The 18,476-nt window shown below is 34.1% G+C and overlaps 1 protein-coding gene across 1 annotated transcript in view; it reads left to right on the top strand.

Annotated features, from left to right (window-relative positions):
* Nucleotides 1-3,105: 3,105 nt before the first annotated feature.
* Nucleotides 3,106-18,476, top strand: part of LOC101889201 (homeobox protein araucan) — a 63,853-nt gene continuing 48,482 nt past the window's right edge. The window contains exons 1-2 of the mRNA XM_059124450.1: nt 3,106-3,900; nt 4,379-4,549. Of these exons, the coding sequence (XP_058980433.1) occupies nt 4,499-4,549 (51 nt within the window). The 5' untranslated portion in view covers nt 3,106-3,900; nt 4,379-4,498. The remainder of the gene's footprint in view (nt 3,901-4,378; nt 4,550-18,476) is intronic.

Raw genomic sequence — 18,476 nt, 5'->3', positions numbered from 1 at the left:
GCGATGTCCGAAATACACAAAAGGTGTACTTTTGGCTTTTTATACCCTGCAACACTATGTGTTGGGGGTATTATAAGTTTGATTGGGCCAAAAATTATGTAACACCACGAAATATTGGTTTCCCATATAGGAAAGTATATATGGATCTTCCTATCTCGCCGAGCTGAGTCGATCTGTTATGTATGTCCGTCCGTCTGTCTGTCCGTCTGTCCATGTTAATTTGTAATCACTCTACAGGTCGCAATTATGGTCCGATCTTCACGAAATTTAGAATGGAGGTGCGACTAGGGTCAGAATAGAACCCTATTTCTTTTGGAGATGATCGCCTGAAATGGACCAAAAACAGAAAAAATCCTGATTTTGCAGTTGCTCTATAGGCCACAATTATCAATAAATCGGCGCGAAAATGTACATGGAGTTAGAGTTTAGGAGTGGGCAGAAACCTACCAACTTGGGCGGCCATCGGATATTTATCCGTTAAAATAGAGCCTAACTTTTATGTAAGAAAATAGGAAAATGTCCACTAAACCGCGAATATTTCCAATCCCAGCCAAATCACAAATACATTAAAAGATCACATCTGATCGTTAGAGTGATGCTAATAGCCAAGACGCCGGATATATAGCAAAATACGTACAATATATACGTAAAAGAATTTATCTTATTTATTCTGTTTATACATCAAGAACCGCTGGGCCGGTTTTCACTATTACCATCAGTTCGGAATGGTCTCTTGCCAAAAAACCTAAGAAAATCGCGGAAAATATACCATTAAAAAAGTGATTATCTTTTGTCAATTTTTTTAAATTTTTGTCATATTTTTTATCGCATGCGATTTTTTCAATTTGACTTACATTTTTGAAATGTAAATTTTCTAAATGTTTACACCTCCAACACTACGTTTTGAGGGTATTATATGCATATCGCAATTATCGTCCGATCCACACGAAATTTTGCATGGGGTTAGGGTCAGAATTAAAGCCTTTTGTTCTTAAGATGTGCATTTAGAGGTGCAAATAGACTAAAAAATTATTTTTTTTTCTAATTTTGTAGTCGCTTTATAGGCCACAATTGAAAACTAATCGGCACCGATTATCGCATCAGATTAGCATTTTGTTTGGATTATATTTAGCTGTAAAAAATACCACAAATTTCGTATGAAATTGTTTTGATTACTTAACAACACTACGGAGTGCGTAAATATTGGCCAAATTCTCCGGGTCAAAAAACTAAGGGTAACATCTGGGCGGGGCTCTTTGACATTATTTCAAAAACAAAATCTTCCAAAATGGATTCGGATATAAGGGGACTTCGAACATATGATAGTGTTGTAGGGTATCACATGGTCGGCCCCCACGACTATAGCCGTTGCTTACTTGTTTTTATTATATTTTATTGGTGTGTATTGTTTTATATCATGTAAACTTCGGCCAACTCAAGTTTGTGTCTTAAATCTTTCATTTGGTTCCATGATAAATTACGAATTCAATGGTACACAACATGAGATGATATGCAGTAAAACGATGTAATATTGTTGTTACATTTAATATATTATTAATTATTTAATGATAATTTTTGTTGTTTTCTTTGTTTACAATAAAAATATTTCCATAATGCAAACATGCATCAAAAAAACCACAGACATACCTATTTTGAGCTGACACAAAAGTAAACACCCACAATGAAATGTGTTGGCATCGAAATCTATTAATCATTTGCTCATTACCACCGCCATCAACCAGCCAAGTGTGGATAATGAGGACGCGGCGTAAAAAAAAAAACTGAAAATTGCAAAACAAATGTTATCATTTGTTTTTGAAATGAATGTGAAATTACACTGTTTTTTCATAGCATTACGCCAGAAACCGAGAACATGTCCGGAAAAAAGTACCAAAAATAAACAGAATGACTGGCCACAAAATAAATTAACAAAACCGCACACAGAAGGGTGGCCATACATACAAATAGGCAGGCTAGTCAGACAAATGAGAAAAAAACCCAAAGCATGGCCAAGTGAATGCTAACAATGAAATTTTACAAAATAAATTAAAACCAAGACAAAATCAACATTATGATAAAACAAAACTTTTGCGGTCGTTGAAATGAGAATGAAAAGGCTGAAAACAAATTTTCATTCAAAACGCTCGAATGAAAACCGACATAATAGGGGAAAAAATACAAAACAAAAAAAAAAAAAACTCGCCAGTCATTGGAGGCGTGTCTTAACTAGTAAAATAAACAACAACTACATTTTTACAACTATAAAACGACAACAAACACTTGGAAACGATTAATCCTTCTTCTATCAATGTGGTGGTGTAGGTTTGCCACCCAATACCCATAAGAGAACTGAAAAACAAAACCCAAAGAAAATTAATGGTTATTTAACATTGAATGCCGTCATTGCTAAAAGAGGTGAAACACAACAACTACAACTACAGTCAAACACACACACACACAACAATTCAAAAGAAACAAAAACCAAAAAAAAAGACACACACCTGTATTACCCAACAAGACTTTGCTAGTGGATAAATACAACACCATTGAACAAAAGAGTGACGGTGAATTGAGCCACTCTCATTGGCTGAGAAAGGCTGCCGCAACAAATAGTAAACCAAAGAAAAAAGAGCCAAGAACAAAAAAAAACAAAAGCAAAAACTGTTGTTATTCCAGTCCACAACAAAAGGGGAAATGAATAGCTGCACATCATACCACCCAATGAGTGTAAATGAAATAGATAGTGTGAGAACAAGAGTTGCCAGAGAGCATTGCTATTGCATTGGGTCTTCTCTGGGAAAAGAGAGGGCAACAACTCGTTACTTTTTCAAAAGAGCGAGTAACGTTTCTCCTTTGTTTGTTTGATACGAGGGCGGAGCGAGAGAGCAAAAACAAATTCTTATAAGAATTTTATCTCTCAAATGATGCCAACTCTTTTTCCCATTCTGTTCGAATAGTGATATAAAAGAGATAGCTTTATTTTGCTTGCAAAGATGTTTTGGGCCAATTTCTTCTTATTTTTCGTGTTTTGTTGTTGTTCTGTGGATTAAACGTCATCTTTTTGGGGAATTGTTGGCCATCAAGTAGTGGCTGGGGCCGTGCAACCAGTTCAGGTTGGACGGTCTATTGATAAACATCGTTAGTGCGCAGAAGCTGTTCTGTGAAAGCTTTGAACGGCAGGCACAAAATTGCGTGTGTCAAGTAAAACGTATCTATGTCTTAAGGAATGTGTGTTAGCCTTCCCATCGGCATTGGGGGAATTTGTGAAACTCAGCTACCTTAAGTGAATGTCTTGGCATTAAGTTTGTACACGAGTTGTATGTATATTTGTGTCTGTGTGTGTGTACCCTTGTCCGTGGTCAAGACAACGAACGAGTGCAGTCTTTGAGCTGGTTTCAAAATCCAACCTCCCACCCAACCACAAACGATTGTTGTTTTCAAATGCGACCTACCAACTTTCAAACGTTATGTTCTCCGTTCGATGTCAAACTATGTTTGTTGTAACCTAGCACGGTGCGCGATTGTTGGGGATTGCATGTTTGACCTGTTAGCATTGAACATTTCGGAACATTACGGCAAGTCTTAACGGATATTTTCCTTTAGTGTCGTCTCATCTGCAACGTGCATCAGTTACGTACGTAGTGATCCAACGACTAAATTAAGTTCCAGCTGCCGACAACGTGCTTGTGAGTGAGCGACTGAGTGTGTGCGTTGCATTGAGCCAAACGTAAATTTAGTTTCGTTGCTGTTTTGGTGACAAACATTGATTTTTTTCTTTGCCTTTAAATGAGTACATAATATGGCCAAGAGACAAAAACAAAAACATGTTTTATTTTTGTGACAACTTCAAAAATATTTGCGGTCTCAGTTGTTCTCTCTCTAATGAAAGTGTGTTCGTATGTACGTAACTGTGAGTATGTGTAAAGGCCACTGAAAGTGAGTGACTAAAAATAAACCCAAAATCGCTCATTTGCATAACAATAGTGCAAATGGTTATAGCTAAATTAAATTGAGTACTTTTTAAAGTAATAGGAAGGTTTCTACCTATGTTTCTTCTTTTTTTTGTTAAGAGAAACGCTAAAACGAATACAAAGCTTGGCTCCAACTCTTTACCCCGCCACAGTTTGTTTGGAATCAAGCAAATGTCAAATAAAAGGATTACATTACACATTTGTTATGTTGACATTATGGATCAGTTACCGCTACCAACAACCACACATCAGATGTGAGCGAGAAATAAAAAATAACACAAATACAAAAAATACCAATGCAAAAATCAAGTTTAACAAATGTTGTTACATACTAAATACGACATTTTAACAAGTTTGTGACAATTTGTCTTTTCTCCGTTTTTTCTGAAAAATTGCAATTCAAAAAGTAAATAAGTAAACAAAGCGAAAAAAGAAAACAAATAACAAAATTAAACTTAAATTAAATAAAGAAAATAATACAGTGCAATACTACTTTGAACAGGACAAAAAAAAAAAAAAACAATTCAATGGCTGCATATACACAGTTTGGATATGGCGGTTATCCGTCGGCATCTCAGGTGAGTAATAGTAATATTCAAAAAAATAAATAATAATTAAAACAAATGAATATGTAAATAAACGCGTATAAGTATGTACATAAATAAAGAAAATTACATATATATTTACATTTATATCTAGGCATGTCATAAGAATATAAGATAAAAGCAAGTGGATATTTTTCGTAGAATGTCAACTGAAAAACAAGTAGCAAAGGCTATGGTAGTGCGGGGTGGACCATGCGATACCCCACAACACTACAAAATGTTCGAATATCCAAATCCATTTTGGAAGATTTCGTTTTTGAAATAAAGTCAAAGAGCCTCAGAGGTTACCCTTAGTTTTTTGACCCGGAGAATTTGACCTATATTTACGCACTCCGTAGTGTTGTTAAGTAATCAAAACAATTTCACACGAAAGTTGTGGTCCATTTTACAGTCATCCAAAATGCTAGACTTCTTCCCTGTCTTTAACTCACTTCTGATGTCCATTTGCACCTCAAAATGTACATCTTAAGAACTAGGCTTTAATTCTGACCCTAACCCTACCCCCATGCAAAGTTTCGTAAGGATCGGACGATAATTGCGTAGTATTGGGGGGTGTAAAAATTTAGAAAATTTACAATTCAAAATTGTAACTCAAATTGAAAAAAATCGACAAAAGATATTCACTTTTTTATTGGTATATTTTCCGGCGATTTTCTTCGATATTATCGTTTTCTGGCAAGAGACCATTCCGAATTGATGGGAATTGTGAAAATCGGCCCAGCGGTTCTTGATTTATAAGCAGAATAAATAAGATATTGTACATAGTTTGCTATATATCCGATTTCTTGGCTATTAGCATCACTGTAATGGTCAGAAGTGATCTTTTAATGTATTTGTGATTTGGCTGGGATTGAAAATATTCGCGGTTTAGTGGACATTTTTATATTTTCTTACATGAATGTTAGGGTCTTTTTTTACCGGCAAATTATTGTTCGATGGCCGCCCAAATTGGTAGGATTCTGCCCACTCCTAAACTCTAACTCCATGTAAAATTTCGCCTATAGAACAACTGCAAAATCAGGAAATTTTTCTGTTTTTGGTCCATTTTAACCACTAAATATCGTGCGATCATCTCCAAAAATAATAGGGTTCTATTCTGACCATAACCCCACCTCCATTTTCAATTTCGCGAGATCGGTTCATAATTGCGACCTGTAGCTTGATTACAAATTAACATGGACAGACGGACAGACGAACGGATGGACATACATAGCTAGATCGACTATTCTCGGCGAGGTAGGAAGATCCATATATCCCAACACATAGTATAAAATCCGTTAAAAATTCTGTTAAAATCTTAAAAATACCGAATGTAGCTGTTATATTAAGGTCTATACGACCACATGGGCCTGTATAGATAACTTCTGTCATGAGCCTTTATAATATTCAAATGGGGAATATAAAAAAATCGGTAAATAATATCGATAAAATCATCAAAATACCGAATATCGGGAGATTCTGTATATGGGGGCTATACGAAGACGTGTACCCGCACAGACAATTTTCTGTCTTAGGCTGTAGTATCCATTTCGAAAATTTGAAACAATTCCGATGAATAATGTCGCTAAAATCATCAAAATACCGAATATCGGGAGGTACCGTTATATTGGGGGCTATACCGAAACGTGGACATTTTCAATACCAAAAGTCCTGCAGACATAATATATATTTGAGTAAAATTTTATCAATCTACTTAATTTCGTTCGGAAGCTAGAGTGATTTCCACAGAAGGACAGACGGACGGACATCGTATAGAATTTTATACTGATCAAGAATATATATATATACATTGTGGGGTCTAAAATGTATATTTCGAGGTATTACAAACGGAATGACAAACTCTATACACCCTCCATACTATGATGGAGGGTATAAAAAACAAGTAAGGAAAAGCTATGATCGGGGCCGACCATGTGATACCATACAGAATAAACAATATATTGGACGCCACCTTATGTTCACATCCATTCTGGAGTCGTGTTACATACTCCGCCGCGTTGGCATGTATTCGAAAAGATTCAACGAAAGTTTTGCTCAATTTTGCCCGCGAAATATAATCCAAATGCTCAACTTTTTCCCTGTCCGATTGGTTCAATCAGGAAAATTTAAATTTGTTGGTCCATTTGAACCCCTAAGTGTAAATCTTCAAAAACAATTGGCATTGATTCTGACCCTTACCCTACCTCCGTGCAAAATGTCGTGAGGATCGGAAGATAATTGCGACCTGTATATAATACGCTCAACACATAGTGTTGCGGGGTGTAGAAAAACTTTAACAATTTACAATTCAAAATTGTAAGTCAAATTGAAATAGCGTATGCGACAAAATTATGACAAAAATTGAAAAAAAAAAAATAAAAATATTAATTTTTTTATTGTCATATTTTTACGTGATTTTTCTTAGATTTTATTATATCCTGACAAGAGACCATTCTCAATTTATGAGAAAAGCGGTTCTTGACTTACAAGCGGAATAACTAATATCAATTTCTTTTACATATAGATTTTAACTATTTTGCTATATATCCGATATCTTGGCTACCAGCATCACCCTAATAATCAGAAGTTACCTTTTAATGTATTTGAGATTTCGCCGGGATTAAAAATATTCGCGGGTTTGTGGAAATTTTCGGATTTTTTTTACTTAAAATTTATGTATTCACGATCAGGGTAAAATTCAAATCCGATTTAGTCATGCCTGCCTGTCTGTTGTAATCACGCTATCGTTTGATAAAATTGAGATAAAGTACAGTTGGTACACAAGCGTTGTGGGTTTGAATTTAAATCAAGTGGGTTATATCGGCCAACTTTTTCGTATAGCCCCCATATAATGAGGGGTATTAATTTTAAGCATTTCGATTTTCGGCACATTTTTCAAAGGAGTTATTTGGTATTTAAACGGTCCCAATTAGCAAAAACAGCAGTTAATTTAGGTGTATATAGGTGGTATATTTCCCAAATAACAGCACTCGGCACTTTCCCCAATTTTTTTAACGGAATTATCTAAAATTTTATATTTGAAGCTTCTAAAAAAATGTTGACAAAACATCAGCTCTTAGCTTGTAGTAAGTATGTCAAGCTATCTTGGTAGGTTAAGTGTCCCAGTTATCGGCATTTTAAGGTTTTTGCTCATCTTCAAAGTTCAACTATTTCAAATGCAAATTTACTATATAGCATTACCTACAATGCGACGTACTCTCTCGACGTTTTTCTCCACACCAGTTAAATACATGTATTTATATGTATGTTATCAAATATGCCGAACTTACAACATGTTTCTATGGTTGGTATATAGATTTTTTGGCAAGGGAAAAATATATTTAATTGAATAGTAAATTTGTATACCCTACAACACTATGTGTTGGGGCTATTATAAGTTTGATTGGGCCAAAAATTATGTGACACCTCGAAATATTGCTTCTCACATAGGAAAGTATAAATGGATCTTCCTATCTCGTCGAGTTGAGTCGATCTCGCTATGTATGTCCGTCCGTCCGTCTGTCCATGTTAATTTGTAATCACTCTACAGGTCGCAATTATGACCCGATCCTCACGAAATTGAAAATGGAGGTGGGGTTATGGTAATAATAGAACCCTATATTTGAGATGATTGCACAATATTTGAAATGGGCCAAAAACTGAAAAATTTCATGATTTTGCAGTTGCTCTATAAGCCACAGTTATGAACCAATCGACGCGAAAATTTACATGGAGTTAGAGTTTAGAACTGGGCAAAAGTCTACCAATCCATCCATCCAGCCATCGGTCAATCAATATTTAGCGGGTAGAATAAGCCCTAACTTTTATCTAAGAAAATAGGAAAATGTCCACTAAAGCGCCAATATTAATCCAAGCCTTATCACAAATATATTAAAAGGTCACTTCTGCCCATAGCCTGATAGCCGAGAAATGGGATTTATAGCAAAATAGGTACAATATATATGTAAAAGAATATATCTTATTTATTCTGCTTATAAGTCAAGAACCGTTGGGGCGATTTTCACAATTCCCATCAATTCGGAATGGTCTCCTGCCAGAAACGGATAAAACGGATATTAGCGAAAAAAAAAAAATAGTCGCACAATTGAAAACTAATCGACACGGAATTTCGCATCAGAAGAGAGTTAAGAACAGGGGCATTATTTTTGACATTATTTCAAAAATGAAATCTTCCAATATGGATATGGACATAAGGGGACTTCGAACCAATTGTAGTGTTTTAGGGTATCACATGGTCGGTCCCGCACGACTATAGCCTCTACTTACTTTACTTATCATGCACTCTATGGCACTTTTATTTAGTACAATACAATTTTACAAATTCCTCCGTCAAATTCCAATATAATATATTTGTTATGGGTAGCCCTACAAAATATGAATAGCGATGTAGGGTATCATATAATCAGCACCGTCCGACTTTGGACTTTTCTATGCAGTTTTTTTTCTACTCGGACATATATGGACGAACATTTCTCTATATACGCGTATTTAACCGTCATTACGATAATTAAATGTTTTGACTTTCTCTAAAGGGGTGAAGGGAAACCTATTGCAATATACGAAACATAGAACATAATGTTGCGTGTGTTACTACACATCGCTAGCATCCTTTTTTCTTCGCATCTTTTAGATCTTAGATATTGTGCTCAACAGAATTTGCAAGTTTTTTGCAGGATTTTTACGGTTTAAATACCATGTGAATCTTGTGATCATATTTGAATAAACCATATAGACTTAATTTCAAAACAAAAATTATGGCCTCGATACGCATTTATTAAAAACACATTAAAAATGTTTTTATTTTCCTACTGGTATTGGTCCGTGGCATAGATCCTAATTCTGTTCTAAAATCTGCAATTTTTGCCTTAAAATTGTTAAATGGTTTGTAGTTTTTTTTTTGTCGCAACACACGCACACCCTTTGTTTGTTATATGGTTGCTTTTAACTAACACACATTAACTTCGTATTTATTTTTCTTATTGAAAAAAAATAATTATTTGATAACACAAACACATGCAAGTGTAAAATTCATGTACATCCCAACATACCAAATTGACTTGAGAATAATATTTTAATAAGCTTTCAAACATAAGCCTTAAGCTTGAGAAAATCTTGAGAATGTATTGAGAAATGCTTGTTTAACAATTATAGAATAATCGAAAGGGAACCCTTATTCATAAGCTTATTCTTGTAATTGCAGAATAAGCTTACGAAAGTAATATTATATCAAGCTTATTTTTTCAATGGTATAAAATATTTATTTTTTAATTTTTTAAATTATTTTACACATTTCATTCATTGATCGCCATCCTAGCTGTCGCTGTCTCCTGTTGCATTGATACCTAGATGCTTCTTTCCCTTTATTTGAGCTTCCGCATCTCCTCCACTAATTCTTCACTTCTCTTGAATTCTTGCAACTTTTTGACGCCTCTATTCTGGAATGAGCTTCCGCATCTTTATTTGAGCTTCCGCATCTCCTCCACTAATTCTTCACTTCTCTTGAATTCTTGCAACTTTTTGACGCCTCTATTCTGGAATGAGATTGAAATAATATACACTACAGATTCCCAGATTTATTATTCATCATTACCTTAGAATTTCGTCCAGAAATGGGTCTTAAATTCGCGTGATTTTGATTTTAACCAAAGAAAATATTTTTTTGTCGACAATTTTCACAAAAAAAAAAAAAAAAATTAAAACAAATTTGTCAACAAAGGACAGATTTGAGAAAAGTTTGTGCAAAAAAGTTTTTCTCTAGCATTGTTGAAGAATTCTTACGATAAACTATTTTCATAATATTATTCTCAAGCTGTATTGTATTTTTGGTATGTTGGGATATAATTGAAAATATTAATAGAAAAAAAAAAAACACAAACAAACAACTCAATGGTATGAAATCATTAATCATTATTTTAATTAATTATTTGACATACACAAATACTCAAGTAAATACATACATATGTATGGGTATATTCACATGAGTATGTGTACATAAAATATGCGCCCTTGTCAAAATAAATAAAAAATCATTATGTATTAAACATATTAATGCGAAATATGTTAACGTATTTTTGTATATTCTTTGGTAATATTCGTTTCAAATTTATTTATTTATGTATATTATGTATACATAAATTAATGTATTTTTAATAATAACTTGTAAACGGCATGCATGTACAGTCAGACTTATCTTAAAGCTGACAACTACTATGTTTAAAAAAAGTTTGAACAAAAAATGTCCTTAAAATGAAACAAATCTTAAATATAAGTCAAGGCATGAAAGCAAATGCTATAGTTAGGTGCCATGCAATAACCTACACCAGTAAAATTTGTGGTCAACTTTCTGTAGTCTTGAGTTCTACAAGATATGAGGTCACATAATTGGACTAATTGACAATTATTCCAAATGTAAAGGTTAGCTCTCCAATTTTCGAATGTTATGGCCTTCTAATTTAAAATCAAATGTTATGATTGCTGGATCTTCTTTTTGATAAATCTCCATTGATCTGTAACCAATATTTTTCAAACCTAAGAGACAAAAAAAGAAATGCACGGGTATTTGACGAAATTGGTATATCACCATAATTTGCTCAGGCGGAAAGATCACAATAATGTCATTCCAAAATTATATCTTGATTTTGGGTCTGACTTATGAATCAATGGAAAATGTTGTTGTTCGATACTGACACCCCCTGTCAAGCTTAAAGAAATTCATAACCATTTTTAAAAAAAGTTTCCCACGTATACACCTTATATCATTGTTTTCAGACTGTAGAAGGTCAGAAGTGCCCTTTTCATGTGAACTTTTTTAAAAATTTATGATTTACTTGGGTGATGGAATTTTTGGTACTTTTTTAACACACAAATGTTATGGTCAATTTCAAATACAATTTGATGGCCATTTAAAACGGTAGGCTTCTGTCCTGTTCTAAATTGGTCTTCAGTTGTGACTAGCATAGCGATTACAAAAACAGAGAACAAAAAATTCAGTTCAAGATCCATTTCATCCCCTAAATAACAGACTTCTTTCTATACCTGACCGTATGGGGACTTGCGTGAGAATCGGAAAATAATTCTAACCTTTGATTAAAATTAAACATGGAAAAACGGACGGAGAAACACCCATCACTAGATCGACTCCGCTAGTCGGGATATGATAGTCGGTAAACAGTAGGATTGTTCAAGGATCAATATATCGAGGTGTCGCAAAATTTCTGGCCCAGCAACTAGTATTGTAGGGTATATGAAGACTGGTCACAACATTTTAAAACAATTATCATTTTTACTTTGTTTTTCTAAAACTGCAATCACTAATTCTATCTTCTGTGAAATAAGACTGCTAGAATGGGCTCATTATTTCTTTTATCACTCAAAATATTGGTATTTTTGTGATTTTAGCCACATTTTTATACCCTAAAAGAATCTAAGAAAATTGCGGAAAAATGTGACATTAAAAAAGAAAACATTTTTGTTAATTTATTTTTTCAATTTGTGTCATATTTTTTTATCGCATGCTATTTTCACAATTTGTCTTACAATTTTGAATTGTACATTTTCTAAAGTTTTTCTATACCTCGCAACACTATTAGTTGAGGGTATTATATACAATTCACTATTATCGCCCGATCCTCATGAAATTTTGCATGGAGGTAGGGTTAGAGAGAGAACTAAAGCCTATTGTTTAGAGGATGTACATTTAGGGTTTCAAATCGACCAAAAAATTAAAATTGTCCTGATTTTGCAGTCGCTCTACGGGTCATAATTGAAAACCTATCGACACGAAGTTTTGCATGTGAAGAGAGTTAGCGTCAGGGAAAAATCTAGCATTTTAGATTACCATTGGATAATATTTAGCTGTAAAATAGATCACGACTTTCGTGTGAAACTGATTTGAATACCTGGAAACTCTTGTCAAAAAGCTAAGGGAAATATCTGGGCAGTGCTCTATGATATTATTTCTATGACATTATTTCGTAATCTTCCAAAATGGATTTATACATTAGGAGCCTTCCAAGATATTGTAGTGTTGTGGTCGGCCCGCATGCCTATAGCCTTTGCTTAGTTGTTTAAACAATATTTTTTAATTTGGTATTTGACACTATGAGAGCCACTTTAGCAGGATACCGTTACCATTGACTTTGGCTTTTTACAAAGCGATTTTACTAGTAACAAGCCAAGAAGCACCACCATCTAAAAGAAATTGGACATTTTCAAAAAAAAAAAAAAATAAATAATAATAATAATAATAAATAAATAAAATGTTGAAAATCGATTTGGGTTATATTCGGGTCTATACGAAGACGTGGACCTACGTACAATTTTGTCATAGGCAATTACTTGAAACAATTTCAATACCATTATATGTGGGCTATACGAAGACCAGAACCGGCATAGGTAATTTTCTATCACCGCCTGTAGTACCCGTTACAAAGTGCAAATAAGAAATTTGAAACAATTTCCAATTTGAATCAAAATAGCGTTTTATTAGGGGCTATACTAAGATCTGGACCTACATAAGCAAGTTTCTGTCACACACTGTAGTACCCATTACCAACTGCAAATACGAAATTTAAAACAACTCCGGTTAGTAATATCGCTAAAATCATCAAAATACCGAATATAGGGAGATACCGTTACATGGGGAACATACGAAAACGTGGACCTATATAGCACATTTGCAATGCAAAAAGTCCTGCGGACCAAGCACACATCTAAGTAAAATTTTATTAATTTACTTCAATTCGTTCGTAAGCTAGAGTGATTTCCACAGATGGACGGACATCGTTACAACGCCATAGAATTGTATGCTGATCAAGAATATATATACTTTGTGGGGTCTAAAATGTATATTCCGAAACAAACGGAATGACTAACTTAATATACCCTCCATACTATGGTGGAAGATATAAAAAGTTAAGTGGAACCAATATTCAATCCCGATCCTTTATTTTTAAAGGTTTTCTTTTCCTTATGGTGGAGAGTATTTAAAGTTTAGTCCGGTCGAACTTAACGCGTTTTTCATGTTGTTAATTTCAAACTGTGTTCGCTTTAGTCATATTTGACTGTTAAATTGTGTTTGCCGTTTACAGGTTAGTACAAATATATTCCCCATATCCGATAGATAATTTAAGATGTACATACATTCATACACAGGAGTTAAGGATCAGCAATACATAATTATATAAATGTCATTGTAATATGCGATGGTTATCGAATAATTAATGGCTTTAACCACAAACGCATTTAGTGGCAAATTTCTACGCATCGACATGGAAACGTAATTAAGACAACAAATATTATTTAAACAATTTAATATTACATGTTCGAGTTAGTTTTTTATTTGTATTTTTTAATCGATTATAACCATTTTTTTTAGAAATTAATAAAGTAGAGTTATCGATTTGGTTACTTCACTCAAAGGATTTTAATTAAATTGCGTTAAATGTTTAAATTTGCTTTAGTACATTTAACTAGAAGAATCTCGAACATCCCACTTTGTGCTCGTTTCTTTTTTAATAGGTGAATCCTTAACAGATTTTAAGTCTATTTGCTAGAATAGACTACAAGTTAAAATTCAGTAAATTATTGAAAGGCCGATTAACTTCACCATGGAAAAAAATTACGGCCACGGATATTAGTTTCTATATTCTTTTATCTCATATTATATAATATTTTTTTAATTTTTTAACCCTTTCAATATTCATTATACCCTCAGCTATGGGTAGAGAGGGTATATATCATTTGATACGGCAAAAACGAAATAACGGTTGTAGACCATAGGTTTCTTTGAATCCGTTTTAGAACAGTTAGGGTCGATCTAGAACACGAAATTAGCATCGCATTCAGACTTGGTACACCTCAATATTTCCATCAACACAAGATCTGTTATAAAGATGGTACAGAGCGGACCATTCCTTCAGGTACCTCCCCCACAAAGGGTTAAAATTTTGAATAAGCAAAACGACCATAAAACCCGAAATAAGCATCCGGTTCTCTTCAAATTACACACATCACAATATTTTTATTGGTCCAAGGACTAGGGTGAAGATGTGATACATCGATCCACTCCTTCTGGTACCTCCCCAAAAAGGGTCAAAATTTCCAATACTTATATCTGACTTAACTTGCGAAACAAGTCGGCGATTCTTTACAACTTGCTATATCTAAATATTTCCCTTAACCAGAAAACTGGTATGAATATGTCATTTATTTGAATTTGTGATTTCGTATAAAAGTGGATATAAATGTTCGATTTCGTTCAGATTTTGCACATACCAATATTTTTATCTTTATTAAATGAAGCATGAAAATAGAAAACATTTTCTAAAAATTTGCACATATCTCACATAGTATAGGAAGTTGTCGATATAGTCTAAATCTGGCACGTTGTTATATTTTTATCAGTCTTTGGCCAGATACGAATTGGTCAATATTGGCCAGCTAGTTCGGAACCTACCCCATAACGGGTCAACAGTTTGAAAAATCATAGCTCAAGGCTGGGGTGATAAATCTGTCGACAAGTCCGACTGAAACTATTTTAGTTGTGTTTTCTTCTTCTTTATAACGAAGTCGTTTCACACAAAGATATCGTTTTCTCTATAAAGATATTTCTTCATAACGTATTATCTAGGCGGCCCCAAAGAAGTTCGTCTGTAATTGAATTTACTTTGCTTATACGTCATGCGTTCTACGTTACCGGAGTAAATTGAAATGCTCAGTAGTGTCTCTACTCTAGTGTCATACTCTATTTTTACCAAACTGAGGTAGCTAGTTTTTAGGATTTATTTACAATTTTCATGAATTATTAATTTGCAACATACATACATATACAATTTCAGTTTCCTTCTGAGTAACAAAACCTACCAACTATGTGTTGCCGTAAAAGGATGTCTTCATGGTTGTTCATTAAGCAATGCATCTCTTGGATGGACTGTCATATTCTTCATATTTCTTTGATTTGAATTGAAAAAAAAAAAAAATGGTTCAGCCCTTTTGCAAAAGCTATAGGAATTCAAAGAGAACACAATTCTCACGCAGCTTTAAATGGCATACATAAATGAAGCAAATAAGGATGTTTTCCTATACTCGTCTTAACAGAGCAATATCTTCATCTAGTTCTCACAAAAGCAAATCGATACTGCATAATAATTCCAAATATGTCTTTACCATTCGAGGTAATATACAGGAGCTTCATTATGTGAAGGTTGTGACAATTTACGTGGAAAAAAGGGAAATTTTAATATGTCACATTAGACAAATCAATTAGTGCAATTAAAAATTCACCGTAAAGAAGAAGCAATCTTAAAAAGAGCAAAAATTCTCATTACAAATGGGGTTATCGACATTTTAACAAGACTAGGAAAACTCTGTAAATAAGTACTAATATGTAATATATGAGATTAGCAAGTGTCCGCTACTTCGTCAGCGAATCGGCCACCTTTAGTACTCAAATCTTACAATTTGTTCAGTTTTGACAAAATTTTTCAAGCAAAACTTCATATATCGTACACAATTTTCAGACTTTCAGGGTTTTACAAATTATTCAAGTTTTTCCTTTTTCGGAGAGAATAATAGGGAAATGTTTACTTTTTCCACCAAAAATTATTTTAAATCTTTCATTATGAATGAATGTATCCACATCCAATTGTTCTTTCCAAAACTATTTCAACACTAAAAACATAAAATGGCCTTATTTTCAAATTTTAGCATTTCAGCTCTATCCCTTCACAAATTTAGTAATTCAAAACAATCTATATTCAAAACAATCTATATCTCCCTTTCCTAGATACCAACAGTGATCTAAAATTAGTACTTTTTGGTACATTTCAAACAATTAGTACCTTTTAGTACTTTCCATACAATTATAGTACGCATTTGTAAAATCACCACCAGATCTCAACACATTACAACACAACACCACAGAGGCATTAATATCAAATTTCGGGATTCAAGCTGTATCCATTCATTTAATGACAAATTTAGTACACTTTAGTACTTTTCGAACAGTTCCGAATTCGCCTCCTTCTCTCAAAACTCAAATTAAGAATCCCAACTCTAACCGAAGACCCTAACCTAAAGTTAATACCACATATTTCGTACAGTTAAACTATGCACGTTCAAAACCACATTTTTTCTCCTAGACACCAACAGTGACTACGATACCAAATTTCAGAATTCCATCTTCCAAATACAGACACCAACAATAACATCCATATCAAATTTCAGGATTTCAGCTCTGTAAGCACCCATTACCAATTTTGGTACCATTTAGTACAATTATAATATGCATATTCAAAACCAGCTACTTTTCTCAACCACAGACACATAACAGTGTCATCCACCAGGATTTTAGCTCTATTCCTCCAACTAATACCAAATTTAGTAGTATTTTTTACTTTTTGTACACATTTCCAAACCACCTTCTTATCTCAATTCCAGATACCAAGAGAGACCTTAATATCAAATTTCAGTATTCCGGCTCTATCCCTTAACGCAATATCCATTTTAGTACCACTTAGTGCTTTTCGATCAATTATAGTACACATTTCCAAAACTATCTCCAAATCTCAATTCCAGATACCAACAGAGACCTCAATATCAAATTTGAGGATTTCAGCCCTATCGCCTCACCCAATACCAAATTTAGTACCATTCAGTACTTTTCGTACAAATATAGGGTATATTTCCAAATCACCGTCAAATCTCAGACATAGATACCATCACTAATCTAAATATCAAATTTCAGAATTATATCTCTATCCCTCAAAATTTAAGCTTCATCCATTGACCCTTCCAAACTCTTCCAAATTTAGTACCATCCAGTACAATTCTCACATTCAGTGCAACCACCTTCATATATCGAACTTACTTTCCAACCTCGATTCTCATAGCAAATTTCAAGTTTTAAGCTCTATCCGTTCACATAACAGTTAGTACCATTTCAGAACTTTTCGTAAGCTTAAAGTTCGAATTTCCAAAAATATTTTTGGCATCCTGCACTCCATCAATGACTCTCATTCCAAAGTTAAGAATTCGACCTCATTCCATTTGCCCAATACAAAATATAAAATTTTTAGTACTTTTCGTACCTTTTAGTACGAATTCCCAAAAATCCAACTTTTTCACACACCTACTCACCACGACTGGCCTTGGTCCGCAAAATTTCAGGATTTTATTTCAGCCTTTTGGTCTGGGCGACGATTCTAGGTCAGTTATTTCACAACACAGGGTGAGATCAAAACACTACAATCAACTTCAGACTGTTGTCATTTCGAAGCCACTAGTCCGATAGCTGTTAAAATTATTCCAGTGACAGCTCATTATATTGTTTACAAGCGTACAAAAGCATTTTGGCGAGAATTTTCCAGAAAAAAAAGTAATTCGTGATGGAATTCAATCGTGATAGTGTGATTTCTTTATATTTGGCTGGAAAACCATCATTTAATGAGAATAAATATTTTGTGTCTCGTACCATCGCTCGTTACCGTGATGCTGGTAGTGTAGCCCGATGTCAAGGAAGTGGACGGAAGAAAACAGCAACATCAGCGGAAATGGTTCGAAAAGTAAAGAAGCGACTTGATGAAGAAGCGACTTGAAGCGACTTGTGGGCCACCATAACAGCCGATGGTCGCTCTCCGCTCGTATTAATCGAACGTGGCATCAGAATAAATGCCGAATATTATCGCGAACATTTGTAGAGTATTTTGGAAAGCAATGTTGGCACTAAAAAGCACTTCGCCGGGAATGGGCCAAAATATCGCAGAGCAACATTCGGGCAGCGTGTAAAGGTTTCATTGGCCGTTTGAAGGCCATAATCCGTGCCAAAGGTTACCAATTCGAACCAATCTGCACTTATTCTAAAATTTGATGCCATATCCGACATTTTTTGCTTTCATTCGAT

The sequence above is a fragment of the Musca domestica genome, unplaced genomic scaffold (genome assembly GCF_030504385.1).
Source record: "Musca domestica strain aabys unplaced genomic scaffold, Musca_domestica.polishedcontigs.V.1.1 29, whole genome shotgun sequence".
NCBI classification, from domain to species: Eukaryota; Metazoa; Arthropoda; class Insecta; order Diptera; family Muscidae; genus Musca; species Musca domestica.
The sequence above is the reverse complement of the archived record's forward strand: the minus strand, read 5'-3'. Positions and strand labels throughout refer to the sequence as shown.